The 21,423-nt window shown below is 51.7% G+C and overlaps 1 protein-coding gene across 1 annotated transcript in view; it reads left to right on the top strand.

The window, feature by feature from the left end:
* LOC128270055 (ankyrin repeat and KH domain-containing protein mask) overlaps nucleotides 1-21,423 on the top strand; it is a 29,534-nt gene that overhangs the window by 2,300 nt on the left and 5,811 nt on the right. The window contains exons 2-16 of the mRNA XM_053007458.1: nucleotides 7,160-7,198; nucleotides 8,397-8,532; nucleotides 8,622-8,711; nucleotides 8,826-8,886; nucleotides 8,963-9,122; nucleotides 9,186-9,485; nucleotides 10,016-10,430; nucleotides 10,508-12,339; nucleotides 12,545-12,641; nucleotides 12,757-13,292; nucleotides 13,364-14,360; nucleotides 14,438-14,565; nucleotides 14,646-14,939; nucleotides 15,026-15,295; nucleotides 15,365-21,310. Of these exons, the coding sequence (XP_052863418.1) occupies nucleotides 7,160-7,198; nucleotides 8,397-8,532; nucleotides 8,622-8,711; nucleotides 8,826-8,886; nucleotides 8,963-9,122; nucleotides 9,186-9,485; nucleotides 10,016-10,430; nucleotides 10,508-12,339; nucleotides 12,545-12,641; nucleotides 12,757-13,292; nucleotides 13,364-14,360; nucleotides 14,438-14,565; nucleotides 14,646-14,939; nucleotides 15,026-15,295; nucleotides 15,365-21,310 (11,301 nt within the window). The remainder of the gene's footprint in view (nucleotides 1-7,159; nucleotides 7,199-8,396; nucleotides 8,533-8,621; nucleotides 8,712-8,825; nucleotides 8,887-8,962; nucleotides 9,123-9,185; nucleotides 9,486-10,015; nucleotides 10,431-10,507; nucleotides 12,340-12,544; nucleotides 12,642-12,756; nucleotides 13,293-13,363; nucleotides 14,361-14,437; nucleotides 14,566-14,645; nucleotides 14,940-15,025; nucleotides 15,296-15,364; nucleotides 21,311-21,423) is intronic.

Genomic DNA, 21,423 nt, shown 5'->3' with positions numbered 1-21,423 from the left:
GCGAGAAAGAGAGAAAAGATGGGATAAAGTGATGGGGGAAGTTGGAGGCAGGGTAAGGTAGTAAAGCTGAAACGAATCGAAAAACGACATTTGGGTGCGTTTTCTGCGAATCGAGTAGTCTCGCAAAAAAGAAAAAGAGACGAAGCCTTTGCAAGTGGCAAGCGGCTACTTTACGGCAGTGACGTGCGATTGTGTGAGTGAGCGCAGAGTGCGGTGCGTATATATATATATATATACGAAGTGAACGGAACGGATACGGATGAGCACCAATACAAGGAAGGCGAAAAATTCGGTCGTAGGGCAGTGTCACAGGCAAAGGAACAGTCGCGAACGGTCGTCCACGGAACGGTTTAGCTAGTTGGTGTTCCATTTGCTGGCACTAAGTGGGTGTGTGAACGCGTGTATGGTGTGGTATATTGTCAATCCGACTGCGGAAGATGGTAATAACAGTAAAACCAGCGAAAATTGCGTGATGTCGATGAGCTGTGAAGAGGCAATGAAGCGATTGCAGCAATGCGCTCTCGAGGAGAATGGCGAGGGTGAAGGCGAGTCGCGAAACTCGCACCGTCAGCAGCAGCAGCGTGCTTTGGAAGTAAGAATGCGTGTAAGTGTCCGTCGTCGTCCGTTTTTCTGTGGCTCGCGGATCTCCCCATTGTGTAATCAAAGAATCGATAGTCGGTAATCCTGAAACGTGTGCACCGGAAAGCGGAAAGGTGTCGGGGGTGAAATGCAGGTGAAACGGTTGTGAATCCGGTAGCATGTGGATTGAGTGAAGCATATTAGCGCAGCAGAGCACCATCGGGCGAGCTGATGGGATTGTCAAATTGGAAAAAGTTCATCGCTCACCACCACCACTAGAGGGCCGCTTTGAAAAACCGTCAACGCAGATCACGTACTGGAGCATAGAAACGGTGAAGCGGTGAACAGGGCTTGCGGCTTCGTTGTGTGCGTGCGATGCGATGCGATGTGGAAATGGAAATGTGTGACTTCGTAGTGTGTAGTTTTTTATACCTCACTACCTCGTGCTTCGTTCTCGTCTTCTGTACCTCTCTACACGATCAACTGAACCGTGAATTGTCGAACCGATGGTCCCTGTTGGATTGATCGAAAGCGGGCGGATAACCTGTGAATTATTAATGCTTTCCGCGTAGCCATCATTGTACCAAATCCAGGGAATACGCCACCTAACCAGAAATCATTATTGCAGGTTTTTTGGATCAAGGATATCAATTCCTGTACCCGGCAGCGTGCACATGCTGCGAAAATCTGCAGCAAAAGCGGAAAGGGAGTGTTCTATAAAAGAATATGATGTGACATTACACGGACCGCCCTGCAGCAGCAACGCACTGGCAATGGCAATTGGTTGCTCGTTCTCACCACCACACAGACGGGCGCAGGTTGCTCGTACTGTGAGAAGACCGCCGTTTGTCCTCTGTGTGCGGATCTGCGATCGAAGAGAAAACGTGAAAGTACTTCTTTTTACCAATCCGACCTCAGGGTAGAAAAAGACTCACGTTTAGGCCTTCGAGCAGGACTTTTTTGATTCATCATAGAAAGCGCTAAATGCGCTCTATGTAATCGGAAACGCAGCGTTTCTAGCACCAGCAATCTAACCTTACTTTTTAACCTAATGGACAATTATGGTGATTGTTTAGGAAACGATACGGGAAGTTAGGTCATCCTGTCACATCAGTGTGTAGAACGGAGGTACTAATATTCCTATTGGACCTTTGTTTTACACGTCCGTGTGTTTCACCTTTTTTTTCGGGGCACAATGCGTGTCTGGTTGACCCTATTATAATTGCATTCAAGGAGCATGGCGACCAGCAAGCAAAGATTGCCCTGCAATTGAATTATATTTGGTGAAATGAACAACGAAATGTTCGGTGGTGTGTGTTTCGCATTCCGCAAAGTCATCGACGATGCGGCAAGAGGCGTGTATGCGTGCAAAGGCCGTACGGAGCAGCACAAGCAGCTACGGCATAAGAGGTTGCTGTGTGTGTGCGTGTTGGTGAAAGCATTTCCGACAGATGCCGCCTGTCTGTGCGCTGCCTCCTGCGCCTAGCCTACTGGTGCTTGCTGCGGCTGGCACTGCCATTGGAGACGACGTTCCTTCGCAGAGCACCGCAACACCAGCGGCAAAAAATGGGAACGGTATCTCTTTACTGGTGATGTGCGGTTTGGCCCGATGTTGGCGGCTAGCCTTCGACGGCACGTCCTTCTCTTTCCGACACCAGTGGAGCGCTCTTTTTCCATCGTACACGGTGATCGATTTCTCCAATTTTTGTAAGGAATGCAATTTTTGTGCCTGCATGGATTGGAAGATTTCAAAAAGGAAAACTTAATGACGGCACCAGAGAGACGAACGGACGAGAGCATAATTATTTTCGCTCAAAACCATGTAGCTACGTAGTTCGGCGGAAAAGCTTAACAAACATTTTAGACTCCGGGTAAACTGACAATGAACGTATATAGAAAACTGAAACTCACTGTAAAATTGATGGTACTGCAAACGAAACAAATTTCATAGTCAAATGGGACAGTGCCCATTTTAATTTGTTTTACAAACATGCCGTTCTTTCAATATTGTTATATCGCACAACGTTTCAATAATATTGGGCTTATTTTGATCAAAGCGAAGGGTGCGTATAACGAACAACTTCTCAGGCCGACGATCGTCCATGCAGACGACCTTCCAACGTTTAGCTCTCGCAGCTATGTCTCGGATATCGTTCATTAAATCATTAACAGAAAAAAGAATGAAGCCACACGAATTGACTTGCTGCGAGTCAAGCCAAGGAGATTGCCAAGCAAACATGGCCCCTGAAAAACAACAATGTGATGGAATAATCTCCCCACAGATGGCCACCGCATTTGCGTCGCAGAAGTACATTTTGTGAAACCGTTTGGCATTGTGAACCAAATCCCACACTAAGATAGTTGGGCTGCGCTAGGAAAAGAGATTTTAAGCGAGGGGAAGCGTAATTTATTTACTACAATTTGCCACTGTTTTTAACGTGTTTCTTGCGTGTCTTCAAACACAAACATTTATTTTGTGTATTGAAAATTTAGTTTACAAAGTTTGTTTAAATTGCAAAACTCCCCTAAACGGCGACGAACATGTTACGATGAGTGTAATCCCGTCACCACATTGAATGACATTAACATGGCACGCATACCAAGCAACGGATAGACGGTAGTCAATGTTAATACAATCGAGCCCCGTAGCAGTTCCCGGAAACGCTCAGGGTGGCGTGTTCATCCAGAGGAAAATGAGCCGAGGCTGTTGAGAAACAAAAAATGGCACTTCCGTGCGTTTCCATCGGCGGCCACGCTTACCAAGCGAATACATCACCACCAGCGTTTGGACGATGTTCCATTGAGAAGTGACGAAGTGCATGCTTCAACCGTGTTACTATGCCCCCAGTGTGTGTCCCATGACTCTTTTTGAATCACAGAGAACTCGAATTGTTAAGATTAAACCTTTTCCCTTCATGTTACGACTCGAATGGAGAAATGGTTTGTTAGTAGATCTTTTAACTGTTAATCCCATTCGCAGAATTGGGTATGTTTGCGTTTCTCATCAGTTCCTTTCTGCAGAGTGTGGCGCTACTAACCTCTGAGCGGTTGATTCATAGAACATTTGCAATCTGTTAGTTGTACAGATGTTCATGGAAGCTTTTGCTCCTGCTTATCAAGCCTGTTTCCCTGGCGGTTGTCGAATCGTTTGTTGAGCTCCGTGCGGAGGATTGAATAAACTTGGAAAATAGTATTAACCAACCGTCGTCGCCGTCTGATGCAACGGCCACGGACGGGCATTAGCAATTATGATTGAAACAATTGATTAAAGATAGTTGCCAGCATTTAGGGTGGTGTGGCACCACGGGCAGATGGTAATTAGGTCCACCACAAAGGGGTAGGTACGGTACGGTACGGTACATCGAGAGGTTGATAGTGGTGTGTTTGTTACGACGATTACTGCGACTTTAGATTGAATTCCTTCGCCCCGCGAGCTAGGTTCGCTGATATGGCGACGGGCGAGGAGGGGCTATGTCACGGAAACCGTGCCGGCTGGGCGGTGGCTTGGTTACTACAACGCGATTTGCGGTTAGCAAATCTTCAATTCGAATCGCCCGAGTAACTGGTTCGAAACTCTGTGGTGCCAAGAGATGGACGAGGCGCGCGCGCAGGGGTTGACCGTGAGTGATGCACATAAAACCTTTCATTTTATTATCCCTTACCCAAGCCCAAGCGGGACCACCACCTGCGTGCCGGGCGGACCCCTTTCCGAGTTGGCGATGACCCTTCCTCTCCAAAGCTGGATATTATGCGATCTTATGTACCTGCGATATAATGATTGCCAGGGATTAACCAGACGGAGCGCCGGACGCACCTTATTATGCTAAAAGTAGTGGAAGAAAATTGGAACCGAATTTCCGAAGCATTTCGGTGGTAGTGTCGCGTGTGTATGCACGAGTATTACTACCCGAGTCGCCAGCCCAGTAGTGAATATTTAACGAAGCATGTTCCCCATGGCCATGTACACGTGGAAACAAGTCCTCTTGTAAGGGTTCTACTAGGGAGGAAACAGCCCGCTTTCGTTAGTGAGCTTCATGATTTTTTTAAGCATTTTTTGAACTGCTCCAATATACCAATAATTTATCAAAACATACGAAAAGCAATATTGTGTCGCGTTTTGCTGTGTTCGAAACATTCCAGTTTTGTTGTGATTGGTCGAACCATTGTTCTACTACAAAATACTACTGTACCACCAACACCACTACTGTTGTTCTGAAAACACTCGAATATAGGGAACATGCTTTAGATTAGTACTAGGAACACTAGGTGCCTATTATGAATCCGATTTTATGAATTCGATAAAAACATTGTAAATGTTTTAACATCAATTTACGTGAAGCAATTTCAATTTACAAACCTCGTCGAGCTTTTAGCTCGGCTGATAATAGAGATAGGAATTACTTTAGTGCCCCTCTGACGGCAATCTTTTTCTAGGCAGCAATGCTAGTAAGATAACGAGACTCTAACGCTCTTGCACTTTCGTGGGTCTTGTTGCTAATTAGGTTAGATACGGGTCAGAGTGTCGAAAAGAAGAGAAAAGAGGAAGCGAGAGAGCAAGAGAAGATTACCGAATACTATTTGGTGTGTCCACTTAGCTGTTGTTTCGTTACCTTCCGTGGTTGGGCTTTGCAGCGTGTGCATAACAGAATCACAGCGTTGTGTAAAACAAGCGACACTAGCGGCCAGAGCATGATCACATGCAATAGAAGTTAACTGGGGTGAAATGATAGTGTTGTGAGACGACGGTAATGAGTGTGCTGCTGGTTTCCTGGGGCTGGGCCCTCAAGACTCCTCTGGAGTCGTCCGTTCCTCAAAATCCATCTCAAGCGCTACTACACTAGACCCACAATGCTCGTCAGTTGTGTGCAGTATCTGCTTACTGTGCGATGTTGCCTGTCCTCTAGGTATAGAGGTTAGTCTACTGGCCAACAAAATGCGTTTGTATTGTGTTGTACCACTTTTTTAGTCGGCTCTCTCGCTCACTCGTTACGGGTGAACATGCAGCTGAGTCGTGGACCACTACTGCCGCGCGTAGGTTACAATAGGTCAATGCACGGAGCGGCAACACATTGACAATTGTCTAAATGCGAATTAAACGACCACCTCGCACTTGTTTTCTTGTGTCAGTTCTACGGTCTAAAAGTGGGATTGTTTTCGTTAATGTGCACTTTTGTCTTGATAACGCCTCGGAGTTTACAAATAAAAATATAACTCAATCTCTTCGTCGTCTGAGGGTACAATTGTGGTTTTTTATTCCACCCATTTAATTTGTTTGCAAACAATCATCAGTGACGATAACTGATGTGACGATGTTTAGGACGCTACATTTTCAAGCCAAAGAGATTTTGAATAAAAGTAATGCTTTGGAATGAAGTGTGCAGCTTGCGAACAGCAGCAACATATTCGAGAACTGATGCACCGCGCAAAGAACACGCACTTCTCTCAATTAATGAAAAACTCCCTGGGTCATTCAGAGTGTAAGCCGTTTCAGAAGCTGCTTTTTGTACCATTACACTATTAGTGATGGGAGTTTTAAATTTACTCGCCGCGGCTCTTCATAGAAGGAACGGCGGGGCCCTGGTCAAAGGTTTATGTCGTATACACACGCCAAACGCGAGTGAGTCCACGGCGTAATTCCTCAGACAGTCGGTCGTTTGCTATGGGCGAGGCGACCGAAATACATCCTGCGATTGATCTTTGTCCTGTTACAGTAGCGGACGCCATCAGCCGGTGCAGATGAATGCACAGGGTGGAGGGATAAGCTAAGGCTAGATCCAGTACTACAAGCGGGTATGCAAAATTTGCCAATTACTGCTGATCCTCTTCGTCCAGAACACTAGAGTGTTAAGTATGAACTTTGGTTTCCGGCTATGATTGAGTCACAAGACTTATTTCCGAGACAACTGAATTCAAAACACTGTATGCTCTAGACTGCAAGACTGCTTCAAAAACACGTTGGTGCGGTCAAAGTTTGTTTCCTCGAGTTATCCTTTCTATTTTTATGCCTCTTTAGTATTCAGCCTGTCGTAGCGTTGGTTGGACCACGCTCAATGTTCTTTAGCAAACCTGTACTATCGGTGTGTTTCACGCTACCGGGCTACGGATGGTAAAACGTGGCACAAAAAACAACCCTGCAAGCAACCACACCCAAACCCCCCTGGTATATGAATAAACATAAACACACCTTTATCATTTTACCACCAATACGGTGGAAGGATATTCGAGTTGCACGTTGTCCATTCTGTATCCTTCCCCTCCGCGAATGGGTTTGCTTTCTACGTAGACGATCCACCGTGGTGGTGTTGTCAGTGACTCGCGCTGCAATTGTACGGCTTTAGAAGCGGTCATATTGTAAGACCCACTGAAGCCCCTAAAAGTTTCAAAACTAGCGGTGACTGTTTCTAACCCTAAACTTTTTAAACACCCGCCGCATATACCTATGTTAAGAGTAATCTTAAGGATAAGCCTCTGCGTAAAATGCGAGAAAAGTGCTCCTTTATTTCGTACTCTACTTCACCTTTCTGTTCTATTTTATACTGTATTCTTTTTCGCTACTTTTTCCCGTCTTTCGTTTTCGTAGATTTTGCTGGCTTGCCTGTGTCTAAGGCCAGATCTGCTGGTAAGTGAAAATGGCCCTCACGAAAGATGCAAACGGTCGGTCGGCCGGCCGGTCCTTATACGCCGGGTGGGGCGGTAGCTTGTGCGTGTGTAATTCCGTTATGCTGTGCGGTTCTGACCAGCTTCTTTTTGTTTCCTAGTCTCTTCGTTTTTCGCTTTGTTGCTCTAAGAAGCTAAACCAACGTTAGACCCTTCCGTGCATTTAACAAAGCTTGTGGAACAGCAGCAAAACTCATCCTTGTCTGTGTTTGTGAAATGCGTTCATTTGCTTCATTTCATTAGAATGGACCTTAGAAAAGAACGTTCAATTTGTTGAACTAACAAAACTCCGAACCACAAATGGCTATTAACGAGAAATTGCTAAATTAATCATTAACTTCCTTTGAATTACCCTTCGACTCACGTCCAGTAAAACATCAGCGTGTTTTCCTCATGTTTAACGAATTTTCTTAACAATGTTTGGCTTGTTTTGAGATTGTGCCACTAATTTTAGGCTGTTGTCGTCCAATGTGATTTTCTTTTACATATTGTTCGGTTGGTCGCATTATTCCTCGTGTTTTGTGGCAACGCACGTACAAAAATCATGCATAATCCGTTCATATACAACAACACACCCCTACGGTGCTAATGAACTGACTGTGCATCCATCGGCATCCTTCAACCTGTGTGCCATTTAAACTCAACCAGCAGATCTCTCTAGTGCCTTTAGACGCTTGGGCCAGCCACAGAAAAATAAAATATCTTATAGTAATGTCAAATTGTAAAAAAACAGGAAAGAGGGTACATGTGCAATTATCAATAGTATTATTGTCCGGTGAAGATGATACTTTCAGTAGTGAATTCCGATTCAATAATCATGGCTTCTTATATTTTTTCGCGCTCTCTCTTGGTTAAATAACTGATTGTTCAGAACGATTATAAACTCGGGTCGCGTGTGTGGGTCACAATAATGTTCTGTAAATTATTAGTTAGACTGATTGCGGCTAAGGATCAACAGTTATATTGATTTGTCCAAACAACAAAACGTGTTATTCAAACCAATGAACGCTTGTGTTGGCTTTCAGTTTTTGTCGTGCTGTTTTATATAATGAGTGTATTGGTTGCAATTACAGTAATACAACCGTATTCTCTGACTGCGGTTCTGCGGGGTCCATACACGTGTTATTCACTCTCTACCTTTTTTATCAATGCTATTGCAGGTTGACTCCTTTCCATTAGATCAGCAATCGATCGAAATTCCAGAAACGGAGTGTTCGGATAGTTGCGAAAATGATGTCGATATGGATGAGTCGGACAGTTGCGACAACGATGCCGACGATAATGATGATTCCGAAGGTAGGTTGGCGAGGGCAGCGCTTGCATTAGAAAATCTTCCCAAAAAGTGCTCTTTATCCATAACTGGGGGTTCGTATTTACTTTTTCAGAAGACGATGAAGATGATGATGAAATGGTTCATAGTACAGTGCCGGGTAAATTTCTCCTAGAGAACGATGACGACACTGACCATGAAAGAGGTAAGCTTTATTCGTGTGCAGCGCATTTCTGTAACGAATCCAGCCTTCGGGAATGCACAAACCCCCTGTCAGCAGCGGTCACTGATACAAATATGATGTTGTTCTGCGTTTCAGACGAAGCAGCGCATGCACTGACGCGAATGAAGTCCAGTGACGGTAGTCCCAGGGATAAAACGTAGGTTTCATGGCGTACAAATTTGTTCCTTTGGAAAACTTCTTATATTAACCCGAAAATGTTCACCTTTTTGTAGTCTAATATCACGTACGCTGATTGCTGCCTGCACCGATAACGACGTGACAACCGTCCGGAAGCTGCTCTGCGAGGGAGGCAATTCGCTGAGCGAAGCTACCGAGGAGGGTGATTCGCTGCTGTCGCTGGCATGTTCCGCGGGCTATTACGAATTAGCTCAGGTACGTTCAACGATGGCCCCTGGTGGCGGCGTTTCTAAATTCACACGTTTTTCTTTTACGCAGGTCCTGCTAGCGATGTCCGCACAGGTGGACGACCGTGGCCAAAAGAACGACTGTACCCCGCTGATGGAAGCGGCATCGGCTGGTCATGTCGACATCATCGAGCTGCTGTTCAAACATGGTGCGGACGTAAACGCACAGTCCTCGACCGGTAACACGCCGCTCATGTATGCGTGCGCAGGAGGGCACGAGCGGGCGGTCAAGGTGCTACTGGAGCACGGTGCCAATGTGGAAGATCATAACGAAAACGGGCATACGCCGCTGATGGAAGCCGCATCTGCCGGTCATGTTGGTGTGGCGAAGGTAATTTCCTAATGCTCTCGGAGACGTCGTCCTTCCTAAGAGAATGTAGTCGTGCGAGATGCTGAAAGGTGCAAATAGGCAGATTAGTACATGTCTATATAACTTGCGCCTTATCTAAATTCTCTTAACGGGACCCCCTGGTAGGCCTCACGATGTTCCATATGATTAAACCCGAGACTAGAGCTCGCCAAGGAAGAGTGAATATTTTTTCCAACTCCACATCATAGGTTGGCTGGCCAAAAAATAAGATATCAACACGACGACCAGTTTTGATGAGTTTTATTGAGTCTCCTGAAACACGGAGATTCTAAAGCAATGTACACAAAACCAGTGCTCCAGGTATCTTATATCTTTGTGCCAACCGCGCAGCGTATCGTGTGTGACTGTGAAAAGGTATTCGTTCAGCGAGTGATGATTGACCTTTTGATCTTATCTGATGGTTACCCTTCGTAGCTAGCAGCGATCAAATGCATATTTGATATTCTGAATGTTTGTAATACATTATCGATTATTCGTCCTGTTTTCGTTAGATACTGCTGGAACACGGAGCGGGCATCAACACACATTCGAACGAGTTTAAGGAGAGTGCGCTAACGCTGGCCTGCTACAAGGGTCATCTCGATATGGTGCGCTATCTGCTCGAGGCTGGTGCGGATCAGGAGCATAAGACGGACGAAATGCACACAGCGTTGATGGAGGCGTCCATGGATGGGCACGTGGAGGTGGCGCGGTTGCTCCTAGATTCCGGTGCGCAGGTTAACATGCCGACGGATTCGTTCGAGTCTCCGCTCACGCTGGCCGCTTGCGGTGGCCACGTCGATTTGGCCATGCTGCTGATCGATCGTGGTGCCAACATCGAGGAGGTGAACGATGAAGGCTACACTCCGCTCATGGAAGCGGCGAGGGAAGGTCATGAGGAAATGGTAGCATTATTGCTACAACAGAGTACGTACATAATTGCGTTACAACTTTTATATTGGCTTCTCACCATTAAAAATTTACTCACCCATCGCCCAATGCAGATGCGCAGATTAATGCTCAAACTGAAGAAACTCAGGAAACCGCCCTGACGCTGGCCTGCTGCGGAGGGTTCATCGAAGTGGCAGATTATCTCATCAAAAACGGTGCCGACATAGAGCTGGGTGCATCGACCCCGCTGATGGAGGCCGCCCAAGAAGGGCACATCGACTTGGTGCGGTTCCTGCTGCAGAACGGTGCCAACGTACACGCGCAGACGCAAACTGGCGACACGGCGTTGACTTACGCGTGCGAAAACGGTCACACGGAGGTTGCAGACATCCTACTGTACTACGGTGCCGAGTTGGAGCACGAGTCCGAGGGTGGCCGCACACCCCTGATGAAGGCGTGCCGCGCCGGTCACTGGTGCATCGTAAAGTTCCTTATCGAGAAGGGCGCAGAGGTGAATCGAAATACGACAAACAACGACCATACGCCGCTTTCGCTGGCGTGCACCGGTGGCCATCAGAACATCGTGGAGTTGCTGCTGAAGAACGGTGCCGATCCGTTCCACAAGCTGAAGGACAACAGTACGATGCTGATCGAGGCGGCCAAAGGAGGTCACATCGGCGTGGTGCAGTTGTTACTCGACTTTCCGCACTCACTGATGAGCACGAACGCTGCAGCGGCAGCCGCCGTTGCCCAGCAGCAAAACATGCTTAACAATGGGCAAATCCAGTTGCAAGCGCAGCAACATCAGCAGCTGCAACATCAACAGCAACAGCTGCAACAGCAAGCCCAGCAGCTGCTCATTGCTGAGAATCAACATCAGCAACAACAGCAGCAGCAACAGCAGCAGCAACAGCAACAACAGCAGCAGCAGCAACAAAAACAGCAGCAACAACAGCAGCAGCAGCAGCAGCAACAGCTGCATCAGCAACAGCAACAGCAGCTGCATCAGCAACAGCAACAGCAGTTGCAACAACAGCAACTGTTGGCTGCTCCACCCGGTCTGCATGAGGTCCCAGAAGCTATTCGTGTTAGCAATAAGCAAATCTTCCAACTGCCAGCGAAGGAAGTGCTCGAACAGCAGCAGCAAACACCTTCTTCGCAGCAAACCCATATTCTGACGCAGCAGCAGCACCAACAACAGCAGCAGCAAATGCATCAGCACCAGCAGCTAATTGCCAACAGCCACCAGCTGCTAAATCAGGCGAGCATGCTCCTCGACGGAAGCGGCAACGACACCACGTCCCTGGCGAAGCATCTGCTCGAGATTCAGGAACCCTCGCTGAAGGAAACTTTCCTCGAGGGCTTGGCCATGGGTTTGCGCTCCCGAGCGCGACGCATGACGAATGCTACAACAGCGGCATCGACAACACCTCCTATTGGTGGGCAGCCACAGACCCTGCACGATCAGCCGACAGCCGCTCAGGAACAGCTAATCCACTACATCAGTCAGCACCAGCAAGGACTGCTGCAGGGGGGAAGTGGCAACGCGAGTGTGGCCTATCCGCAGCACCCGCCTCTCCAGCAGCTGCAGCAGCAGCAGCAAGTGGCGTCCGCAGTTGGTGGAACTATCAACAGCGGCGGTGTTGCGGTATCCGCTGGTACCAAGCAGCAGCAGCGCAGTTTGTTGCGCAAGAAGCTCCAACAACAGACGACCGCAACAACACCACTGCCTTCATCGTTCGAACCAAATCTTACGAGTTCTGAGGCGCAGCAGGTGCGCAGCGAACCCATTGGCGAGGACAACAATGTCTGCTCAGGAGGGAGTGGCCAGCAACAGCAACAACAGCAGCAGCTGGTAAGGGGTGCCAGTGCCAGCAGCACTGGCGTCCCGATGCGTTCGGACTATGAACAGTATCAAAAGCAAATGCGCGAGATGTATCAGAAGGTAGGTTTGATGTCTTTTTTACATTTTTGATTTATTTAATTCCTGCTTGGAAGGATTTTCGAAAATCAATTTTGATCCCCCTAACACAGATGTTGTTCTCCTGCACAGAGAGAATTCGAAATTTTGTTGTACTCTTTTTGTACGATTTTCCGTTTTTGTGATGTGTTTGCTGTTTCACTTAACTACAATACCTGCTTTGTTTCAGAAGGCCAACATCCAGTTCATTTGCGATGCCAACGGTCCACCGTCGACTCTGCTACCGCCAACCGGAACGTACATCGATATAACTACACCGGTGCAAGGTAAACGATACGTTTCAGGCCGCCTGCGATGAAATAGTTGTGTTTGTGAAATATGCTTCTTACGCTCATTGTTGCTTCCCCTTCCGTTTTGCTATTGTTTTTGAAGGTGGTGCAGCGGGAAAACCTTCCGCCGAAGGTGATGCGGATGGCGCAGGAAACAATGCTGGATTAGTTTTCGCTTCTTCATTGGCAACTAGCAGCACCTTGCCTAAGTTGCCACAGCATTTGCAGCTCGCAGCCAACGTTGCAGTCAGTAGCAACGCAGCGCCTGCTATTCCACCTTCTGCAGGTTTGGCATCGGTTAGCAACACAACGCCAATGGTCTACAGCATTGGTGGTGGTAGTGGTGGTAGCGGAACACCGCTGACTGCACCATCCGAAGTGTCCCAGAGTACCGCTATCAGCGATCGTCCAAAGGTGAAGCCCGTTTCGAAAAAGGACGCAAAGAACAATCGCAAAACCGCGGCAGCGGCGGCGGCCGCAGCAGCCGCAGCCGCAGCCGTCGCCACTGCGACGGCGACTGTTCAGCAACAGCAGCAGCAGCAATCGCTGTGGACCACGGGTGGCACCAATAACAACAACACGGTCACCGGAGGAACAAATGCTTCTGTTCTGCAACAGAATCAAATGGTGTCAATTTACAACAACTTGGTAAGAAACGATCGCTTGCAAGGTGGAAGATCACAGAAAAAAACGGTTGCTAATATTGTGCTCTTGTGTAGTCTGTGATTTCAAGTTCCGAGCCGAACGTGCAGCTACTGCAGCAGTCGATGTCGAACTTGAATCTGCAGTCACAGTCCGAAACGCTTTCTCAGTCCGCTGCCAGTAACAATAACGGCGACGCGTCCGGTGTTAAGGTGGACGATGATGGTCAACCTTCTTCTGCCGGCGACGGTGCGGTTTCGGCGTTGCCCAACAATCTGTCGGTTATCAAAAATATTTCGACGGCAGGAAAACGGGCTGCAGTGGACAGCGTTGATGACATAGCGCCGGCGATTGCTGCCGAACCAGAGGAAAGCGATTGCCAGCAACCGGAGCAACCAGATCGTTGTGGTGATGTTGCAGAAACCGAGGAAAAGTCTCCATCACCGTCGTTGGTGTCCACAGCCGAAACATCGGCCGTTGCTGACACTGCTGCGCCATCCGCTACTGGGCCAGCGGTGACAGGAGAGTTGAATGCTGCCACGACTAACGTAGCCGATGGTATAGGCGACGGGGCCGCTAGTGACACTGCCAGCAGCACCAGCAACAGCAGCAACAGCAGCACCGCTAGCAGTAGCAACAGCGGCAGCAGCAGTGCGTGCAGTGCCGCGAGTAGCAGCAGCAACAACTCCACCACCAGCACTACAACCACCGGAAGCGGTGGCGATGGAGCAGCTAGCAGTGACAGCAGCAGCGGAGGAAGCGCGGTTAGTGGAACCAGCAGCACCACCGGAAACGGCAATGCGATCGCTGCTGGCGGCGGCGGCGATGGTGTCAGTGTCGATGGCAGCAACAACAGCGGCACTGCTAGCAGCAGCAACGTTGTTTGCAGTGCTGGACTTGCTTCCTCCGACCAGGACAACCAGTTCAATCTGTTTGCACTGGTCGATCGGAAGGTGATGCGCAAAATTGCTCAGCGGCTGCTGGGCGATCTGCCAAAGTTACCGTCGGACGCTACGCCGGGTTGTTCAACGATGGATGTCCCGCCGGCGTCACCACCACCACTGATAAATGCTGGTAAGTTTTACGGTCAAATAGTTAGCACAAGTGTCCATAAATGGCTTACGCATTGCATGTTTGTTCGCGTATTGCAGAACTGGACTACCCTGAGTTGTCGCGCATTTTGTGCAGCTTCAGTCGATCGGAGCTGCTGCCCAGTTCGGAATTCGTGCAGGTTCACCAGCATATGTCCAACATTATTCAACACAAGGGAGGAAGCAATGTAAGATGACGGACGTAACACTGTCATGCATATTTCAACGTTCAATTGAATCTTTTGTCGGTCCGATTCTTCCCTCTTAGCCGATCAAGATTAGCGACGCGTCCGACGGCCACCAGTACGTCGAGGAGGGTGAAGAACACTTGCCAATGTTCAACATCGAGGAGTCGGACGCCGACGGTATGGTGGCGGAATGTGTCGCCGGAATGTATCCCATGTTGGACGAATCCCTCGAACCGTACCACACCGAAGACGGTGCCGGTGGTGCCGGGCAGGCACAAGGTTCACGGGAATCGTACAACTATGAGTGGGTTGAGTGCATCGACGAGGTGATCCACGCCCTGAACGGCTGTACCGACATTCCGGTAGCACTACAGGTTCGTTCGCAATGAATAACACGTGGCGCACACTCTTGCTAACAGATCACTAACGATTCGTCGTAAAATTATGGAACTTTCCGCAGGAAATGGCTGCCAACCTGACGTGCCAGGATATCGATGCGTACGCCAATCTGATCGGCATGAACTCGTTCTGCAAGACACGCTGGGCCGGAAACCAGAACCAACTGACGTCCGGCACGTCATCGCCGGCGGAGGAGGATGGCAACAACCTTAACCTCCAGGACGAGCAGTGCGCGTTCCGGCAGGGACAGGCCGCCGCCAACCAGCTTCTCGGATTTGATCCGCAGCAGCAATTTTCCTTGGATCAACTACATCTGCTCAGTCAACTGCAGGTAGGAGCGTTGAACAACACCTCGCTTAGCGCGGATACGTTCTTACTAACTCTTGCTTGCTCTCGCCAGGCGTCCGCTTCCGGTACGGTATTGCACCATCCGTCGACGGGTAGTGGGGCCGATGGGCAACAGCCAAAGCTCGTTTTCAACGTAGACGCAGATAAAGCCTCGCAGGTGCACTTGCTATTTCAACTGCCCAACGTACAGCAGCAGCAGCAGCAGTCGTCTGTGCAGCAGCAGCAGGATCAGCAACAGCATGATTCCAACATGATTCTTAACACTAGCCAGCAACAAACGTCGCAGCAGCAACAAGCGACCGCCCAACAGTGCAACGTGACGCTACAGTCGCATGCCGCGGCAGCGGCCGCCGCTGCTCTGCAGCACGCTCAGATGCAGCAACAATTTCATGCGCAAAACATTGCCGCCGGTTCTGTTATCCTTCAACAGCAGCAACAACAGCAACAACAACAGCAGCAGCAGCAGCAACATCTGCAGTCTCAGGCCCAGGGACAGCAGCATTGCATGCAGCATGCCGCAACTCAGATGCAGGTCGCAACCCAAACAACCTCCCAACCGGTCGTGGTGGCCGGAAGTGGTGAATTGGTGCCCCAAGCTGTAGGCGGTGGCGGCAATATGCTCGCTTCGAACCCGCCGCAGTTGATGCAAATCTTCGAAGCAGCGCCTCCGAGCGGAAAAATGGGCGGCGGTGGTGGCAGTGGTGGAAAGAAAGGAGAAAAGAATCGTAAGGAGAAAAATCGTCTCGCGATGCCGGGCTCGGTACGGCAAGCGCCAGCTGGCCAGCAAGCATCGCCAGCGATCATGAATGAAGTGTTGGCCGGCAGCATCTATCCGACGAACGGCACCGTCGGTGCTGGTGGACCGGCGGCGATGGTGACGGGCCAGACCACGATCGGTACGGTGGCGGCGACCGCATACCCGCGGGGCATCATTCCCCCGCAGGGTGGTATGGTGTTGCCGGAGCGTATGATCGACGTCGACTCGGAGACCGATTCGAACCATGACACGGCACTCACGCTGGCTTGTGCGGGGGGACACGAGGAGCTGGTCGAGCTGCTGATCAACCGGGGCGCCAACATTGAGCATAAGGACAAGAAGGGCTTTACGCCGCTCATACTGGCCGCCACGGCCGGCCACGAGAAGGCGGTCGACACGTTGCTGCGCAACGGTGCCGAGCTGGAGGCGCAATCGGAGCGCACGAAGGATACGCCCCTGTCGCTCGCTTGCTCCGGAGGCCGCTACGAGGTGGTCGAACTGCTGTTGAGCATGAACGCGAACCGAGAGCACCGTAACGTGTCCGACTACACGCCGCTCAGCTTGGCCGCGAGCGGAGGGTACGTGAACATCATCAAGCTGCTGCTGCAGCACGGAGCCGAGATCAATTCGCGCACCGGCAGCAAGCTGGGCATTTCGCCGCTCATGCTGGCGGCCATGAACGGGCACACGGCGGCCGTGAAGCTGCTGCTCGACATGGGATCCGACATTAATGCGCAGATCGAGACGAACCGCAACACGGCGCTAACGCTCGCCTGCTTCCAGGGTCGGCACGAGGTGGTCAGTCTGCTGCTCGATCGCAAGGCCAACGTGGAGCATCGGGCCAAAACCGGACTGACGCCCCTGATGGAGGCTGCCTCCGGTGGGTACATCGACGTGGGCCGAGTGTTGCTCGATAAGGGAGCGGACGTGAACGCGGCACCGGTTCCGTCGTCCCGCGACACTGCGCTGACGATCGCCGCCGACAAAGGGCACCTCAAGTTCGTGGAACTGCTTCTGTCGCGCGGCGCGGCGGTTGAGGTGAAAAACAAGAAAGGAAACTCCCCGCTGTGGTTGGCCGCAAACGGTGGCCACCTGGGTGTGGTGGAGCTTTTGTGCAGCGCGGGAGCAGACATCGACTCGCAAGACAACCGCAAGGTGTCCTGCCTGATGGCCGCCTTCCGGAAGGGCCACACGAAGGTGGTCAAGTGGATGGTGTGTCACGTCACGCAGTTCCCGTCGGATCAGGAGATGACGCGCTTCATTAGCACGTTCAGCGAGCAGGAACTGCTCGAAAAGTGTCACGACTGTGTGAAGGTGATCCGCGCCGCAAAGGACCAGCAGGCCACGAAGGCAAATATGAACGCCTCGATACTGCTGAAGGAGCTCGATCTGGAGCGGACGCGCGAAGAAAATCGAAAGGCGGCGGCGGCCAAACGGCGAGAGCGTAAGAAGCGTCGCAAGGCGGAAAAACGCGAACAGCGCAAGCACACCACCGACGACAACGTTGACCCCGAGCCCGAGGACGAGGACGAAGGCGAGGAGGATAAGGACGAAGATAACGACAGCGACCACGACGAGGACGAGCTGCTCCTGTCGGCCGCTATCGCTCAGGTTCACAGCAACAGCCGAGCGCAGAATGATCATAAACACCAGCAACAACAGCAGCAGCAGCAGCAGCAACAGCAGCGCGAGAAGGACAAAGATAAGGCGGTCAAAGAGAAAGATAAGCAGCAGCACAAGGAGGCGAATGCGGCTTCGGCATCCTCTTCACAAAATACACGCCAACCGCAGCAGCAGCAGCAACAGCAGCAAATGTTCCAGTATCGCCAAGTGCCGATATTGTATCAAGGGCAGGAGGAGGGCGATTCCGGCATCGATGCCAACAGTCAGGGATCGTGCTCGAGTTCGGACGTCAAATCGTCGAACGCGCTGGAGCAGAAAAAGAACAACAAAAAGCGCAAGCAGCAGCAGCAGCAACAGCAAATGGCACGTGGCACGATCGCTTCGACCAACGCGGCCGGTGCCGCCAGGACGGCCAGTTCCAAGGCGGCCCTGACGTCGGCATCATCCTCATCGTCTGCGTCGACCAGCAAAGCATCCCAGGGCCAAACCACCGCTGCCGCCGGCAACCAGAACGGCGGTAACGCCAATGCGACACCAGCCGCCGTTACTAATCGGCAATCGAAAAGCCCGGAGAGTGCCTCGGCAGGAGCGTCGTCGAACAATGTCAACAACCCTGTGGTGCAGGATAAAAACTCAAAAGACAAAATTCGACGTCAGCAGCAGCAGCAGCAAGATAAGGAGCAGCAGCAACCGTACAGCAAAGATCGCGAGAAGCGTGAAAAGAGCGAAAAGGAAAATGTGGCTCCGAAAGATGAGCATCATCATCCGCAGCAACACGGCGGTGGAAAAGCGATCAAAAACGAGAAGAAAACCGGAGCCGGTGGCGATCAGCAGCAGCAGCACCACAACAATCACGCAATGTCGGCGGGATCGACGGCAACGGGATCGGGCAACAGTGGTGGGGGGGCAACGCAGCACCACCAACAGAGCGCCGGTGGCCAAACGCAAGCTGCCAACCGTAAATCGATCATTGTATTCGGTTCCAGCGCCAACAGCACCAATCGGCACGGAGCAGAGCACCACCACGGCGATGAACCGTTTCCGGCAGCAGCTACGACCGGCAGTTCCTTCTACAACGCCAGCTCCTCGACTGCCTCGGGCAAGAAAACGCACGGCAACAAGACGTTCTACAGCAACACTAACGACGATCACGGTAAGGGGGGATCCTCCGCTAGTCCGATGAAGCAACAGCAGCAACACAGCCAGCATCACCACCATCAGCATCAGCAGCAACCGTCCGGCGGAAGCGGAGCCGGAAACCCTCAGCAACACGGTGGCGGCGGCGGCATGGTGACGAAACGCGAAGAAGGCTGGAAGGAGGTGGTGCGCAAGAGCTCCGTCCAACAGAGCCAATCGTCGGCCTCTTCGCCGATGGAATGCCGCAAGGTGCAAGTGCCGGTGCACGCGATTTCGCGTGTGATTGGTCGTGCGGGAAGCAACATTAATGCGATCCGTGCCGCGACCGGGGCTCACATTGAGGTGGAGAAGCAGGGCAAGAGTCAGGGCGATCGGTCGATCACCATCAAGGGATCACAGGAAGCGACCAAACAGGCGCACTCGCTAATCGTGACGCTGATCAAGGATCCCGACGTAGACATTCTGCTTATGCTGCCGAAGCACAACAGCAGCAGTAGCACCACCACTGCCAGCGGCAGCAGCAGCTCGGGAGCACAAAGAAGTTCCGCCGCCACCAGCGCCTCGGCTTTCTCCAGCACGACAGCATCGTCTGGCTCGGGAAGCGCGTCGTCCTCTTCGGGTGCCGCCCCTACGACCGGCGGTGGTACCTCGTCGATGTTTGGTTCGGCGGCATCCAGCAACACGGGCAGCTACTCGCACCAACAGGCCCCGATACCGATTGTTCCGGCCGCGATCATCCCCTCGAATGGGGTAGCGCCGACCATGTCCGCCATCGTGGCCTCGGGTGGAGTTGCGGCGGCCGCTGCCGCTGCAGCTGCTGCCGCCGCTGCGGCCGCAGCTACGGCAGCCTCAGCCTCTGGTGGCAGCGCGGGGCAGCATTCGCTTGGCAAAACCGTCGGCAACAACAAACAGTCCGGCTTTTTGGCGTCCAACAAACCCACGGTCAGCGGGAGCGCGGTACAGGGAGGAATTAGTAACGCGAAACCACCGATTGGGTCAATTCCATCGGCAGGCGGCGCCAATAACATCTCCGGTGCTCGTCCAACCGCAGCAAAAAATCTGTTCATGTCATCTTCCGTCTCATCCACTCAGCAGCAGCAGCAGCAGCAGTCACGGGCTATGGCATCTGGCAACAGTGGAGGTGTCACGACTGTGCCATACAGTAACGCAGTGGCTGGCAGTGGGTCACCAGCCGGCACTGGCCCGGGCAAAGAAGCCAAGCGTTCGGGACCGCCAGTCGGTGCTGGTACCGGCGGTAGTATGATGGGCAGTTCCGTAGGAGGTAACCCGAAAGCAAACCATTCTCATTCAGGCCCAATGGCCAGCGGCACCGGTTCGGCGTCATTCACTGGCGCTAACGGAATGATGCCGCCGATCAAGAAGGGTATGAACAAGAGCGAACCCCTGCCACAACGAACCGGAGCGGCCAACAACACCTCCTTAGTGGCGGGCACGTTTGCCAAACTGGTTGCGGCGGACGGCGGAAATTCTGGTAGTGTCATCGCGAACAGTAACCAAGGCAAGCAAATGGCAGCGACTGCGCCCATTGCAAACACCACAGGCCAACAACAACAGGCCCAGCAGCAGCAGCAGCAGCAACAGTACTCACAAACATCCTCGAGTGCTGGCACTCGCTCCGGCAATCTGCCAATGCAGCAGCAGCAACAACAGCAACAATCGCCTGCTAAAGGATCGTCGGGTGTAGGAATGTCGACGGCACCGTTTGCCAACTCCTTTGCCGGTGCGAATCCAGCAGGTTCCGCGCAACAGCCGAAGATATCCACGTTTATTCCTCCGATCGCAACGAGTGGTCCGGGACCAACGATCGCAGAACCGTCGGCTCATCCACCGCTGCCACCCATCAGTGCTCCGATTACGGCAAATCCTCATGCCGCGCCCGGTAGTGGCCGATCGATCACGCCGATTGGCCAGCAACCTCAGCACCACCATCACCACCAGCACCAATCGTCATCAGCATCTTCGACGGCCACCGGACCGATCGGTAGTCGCAGTGTAACGACTCCATCGCCACTACTGCACCAACCACAAGCCGGTGGTGTCCAGCTTGGATCGCCACCTTCGTCACTGAACGCAGCTCCCGGTGGACAGCTGCAGTCGAAAGCGCCGGGTGGAAGTGGCAACCTACCGCAGCAGCAGCAACAGTCTCATCCTGCACCACAGCAAACGAACGAATATTCGCTGTTCAACGATCCGTTCAGCCAGTGGGGGACGGGTCCATCGGCGGCTGGCGGTGGTTCTTCCGCCGCCAGCGGTGGCTCCGCTGACACGGAGGTGGGCAAATCGGTAATGTACGGGGCTGCGGGACACCATCAGCAGCAACAGCATCATCAACAGCTTCACCACCAGCACCACCACCAGCATCATCCGCATCTTCCGCCGCACCATCCACACTCCGCGGTCGGTGGAAGTGGCGGGACCGGCGGTGGTCCTTCGTTCATGGAGAATCCTCCAACACTACAGGTAAGGGCCGCGGGCCATGGGTGTTAGAATTAAAGCGAGTTCTTCAATAACTGGAAGGCACTAAGTCTTACCTTACGCCGTTTCTATACGGAATCGGAATGATCCGATAAAGT

The sequence above is a fragment of the Anopheles cruzii genome, chromosome 3 (genome assembly GCF_943734635.1).
Source record: "Anopheles cruzii chromosome 3, idAnoCruzAS_RS32_06, whole genome shotgun sequence".
Classification (NCBI taxonomy): domain Eukaryota; kingdom Metazoa; phylum Arthropoda; class Insecta; order Diptera; family Culicidae; genus Anopheles; species Anopheles cruzii.
Note: the sequence above shows the minus strand (reverse complement) of the source record. Positions and strands in the feature narration are given on the sequence as shown.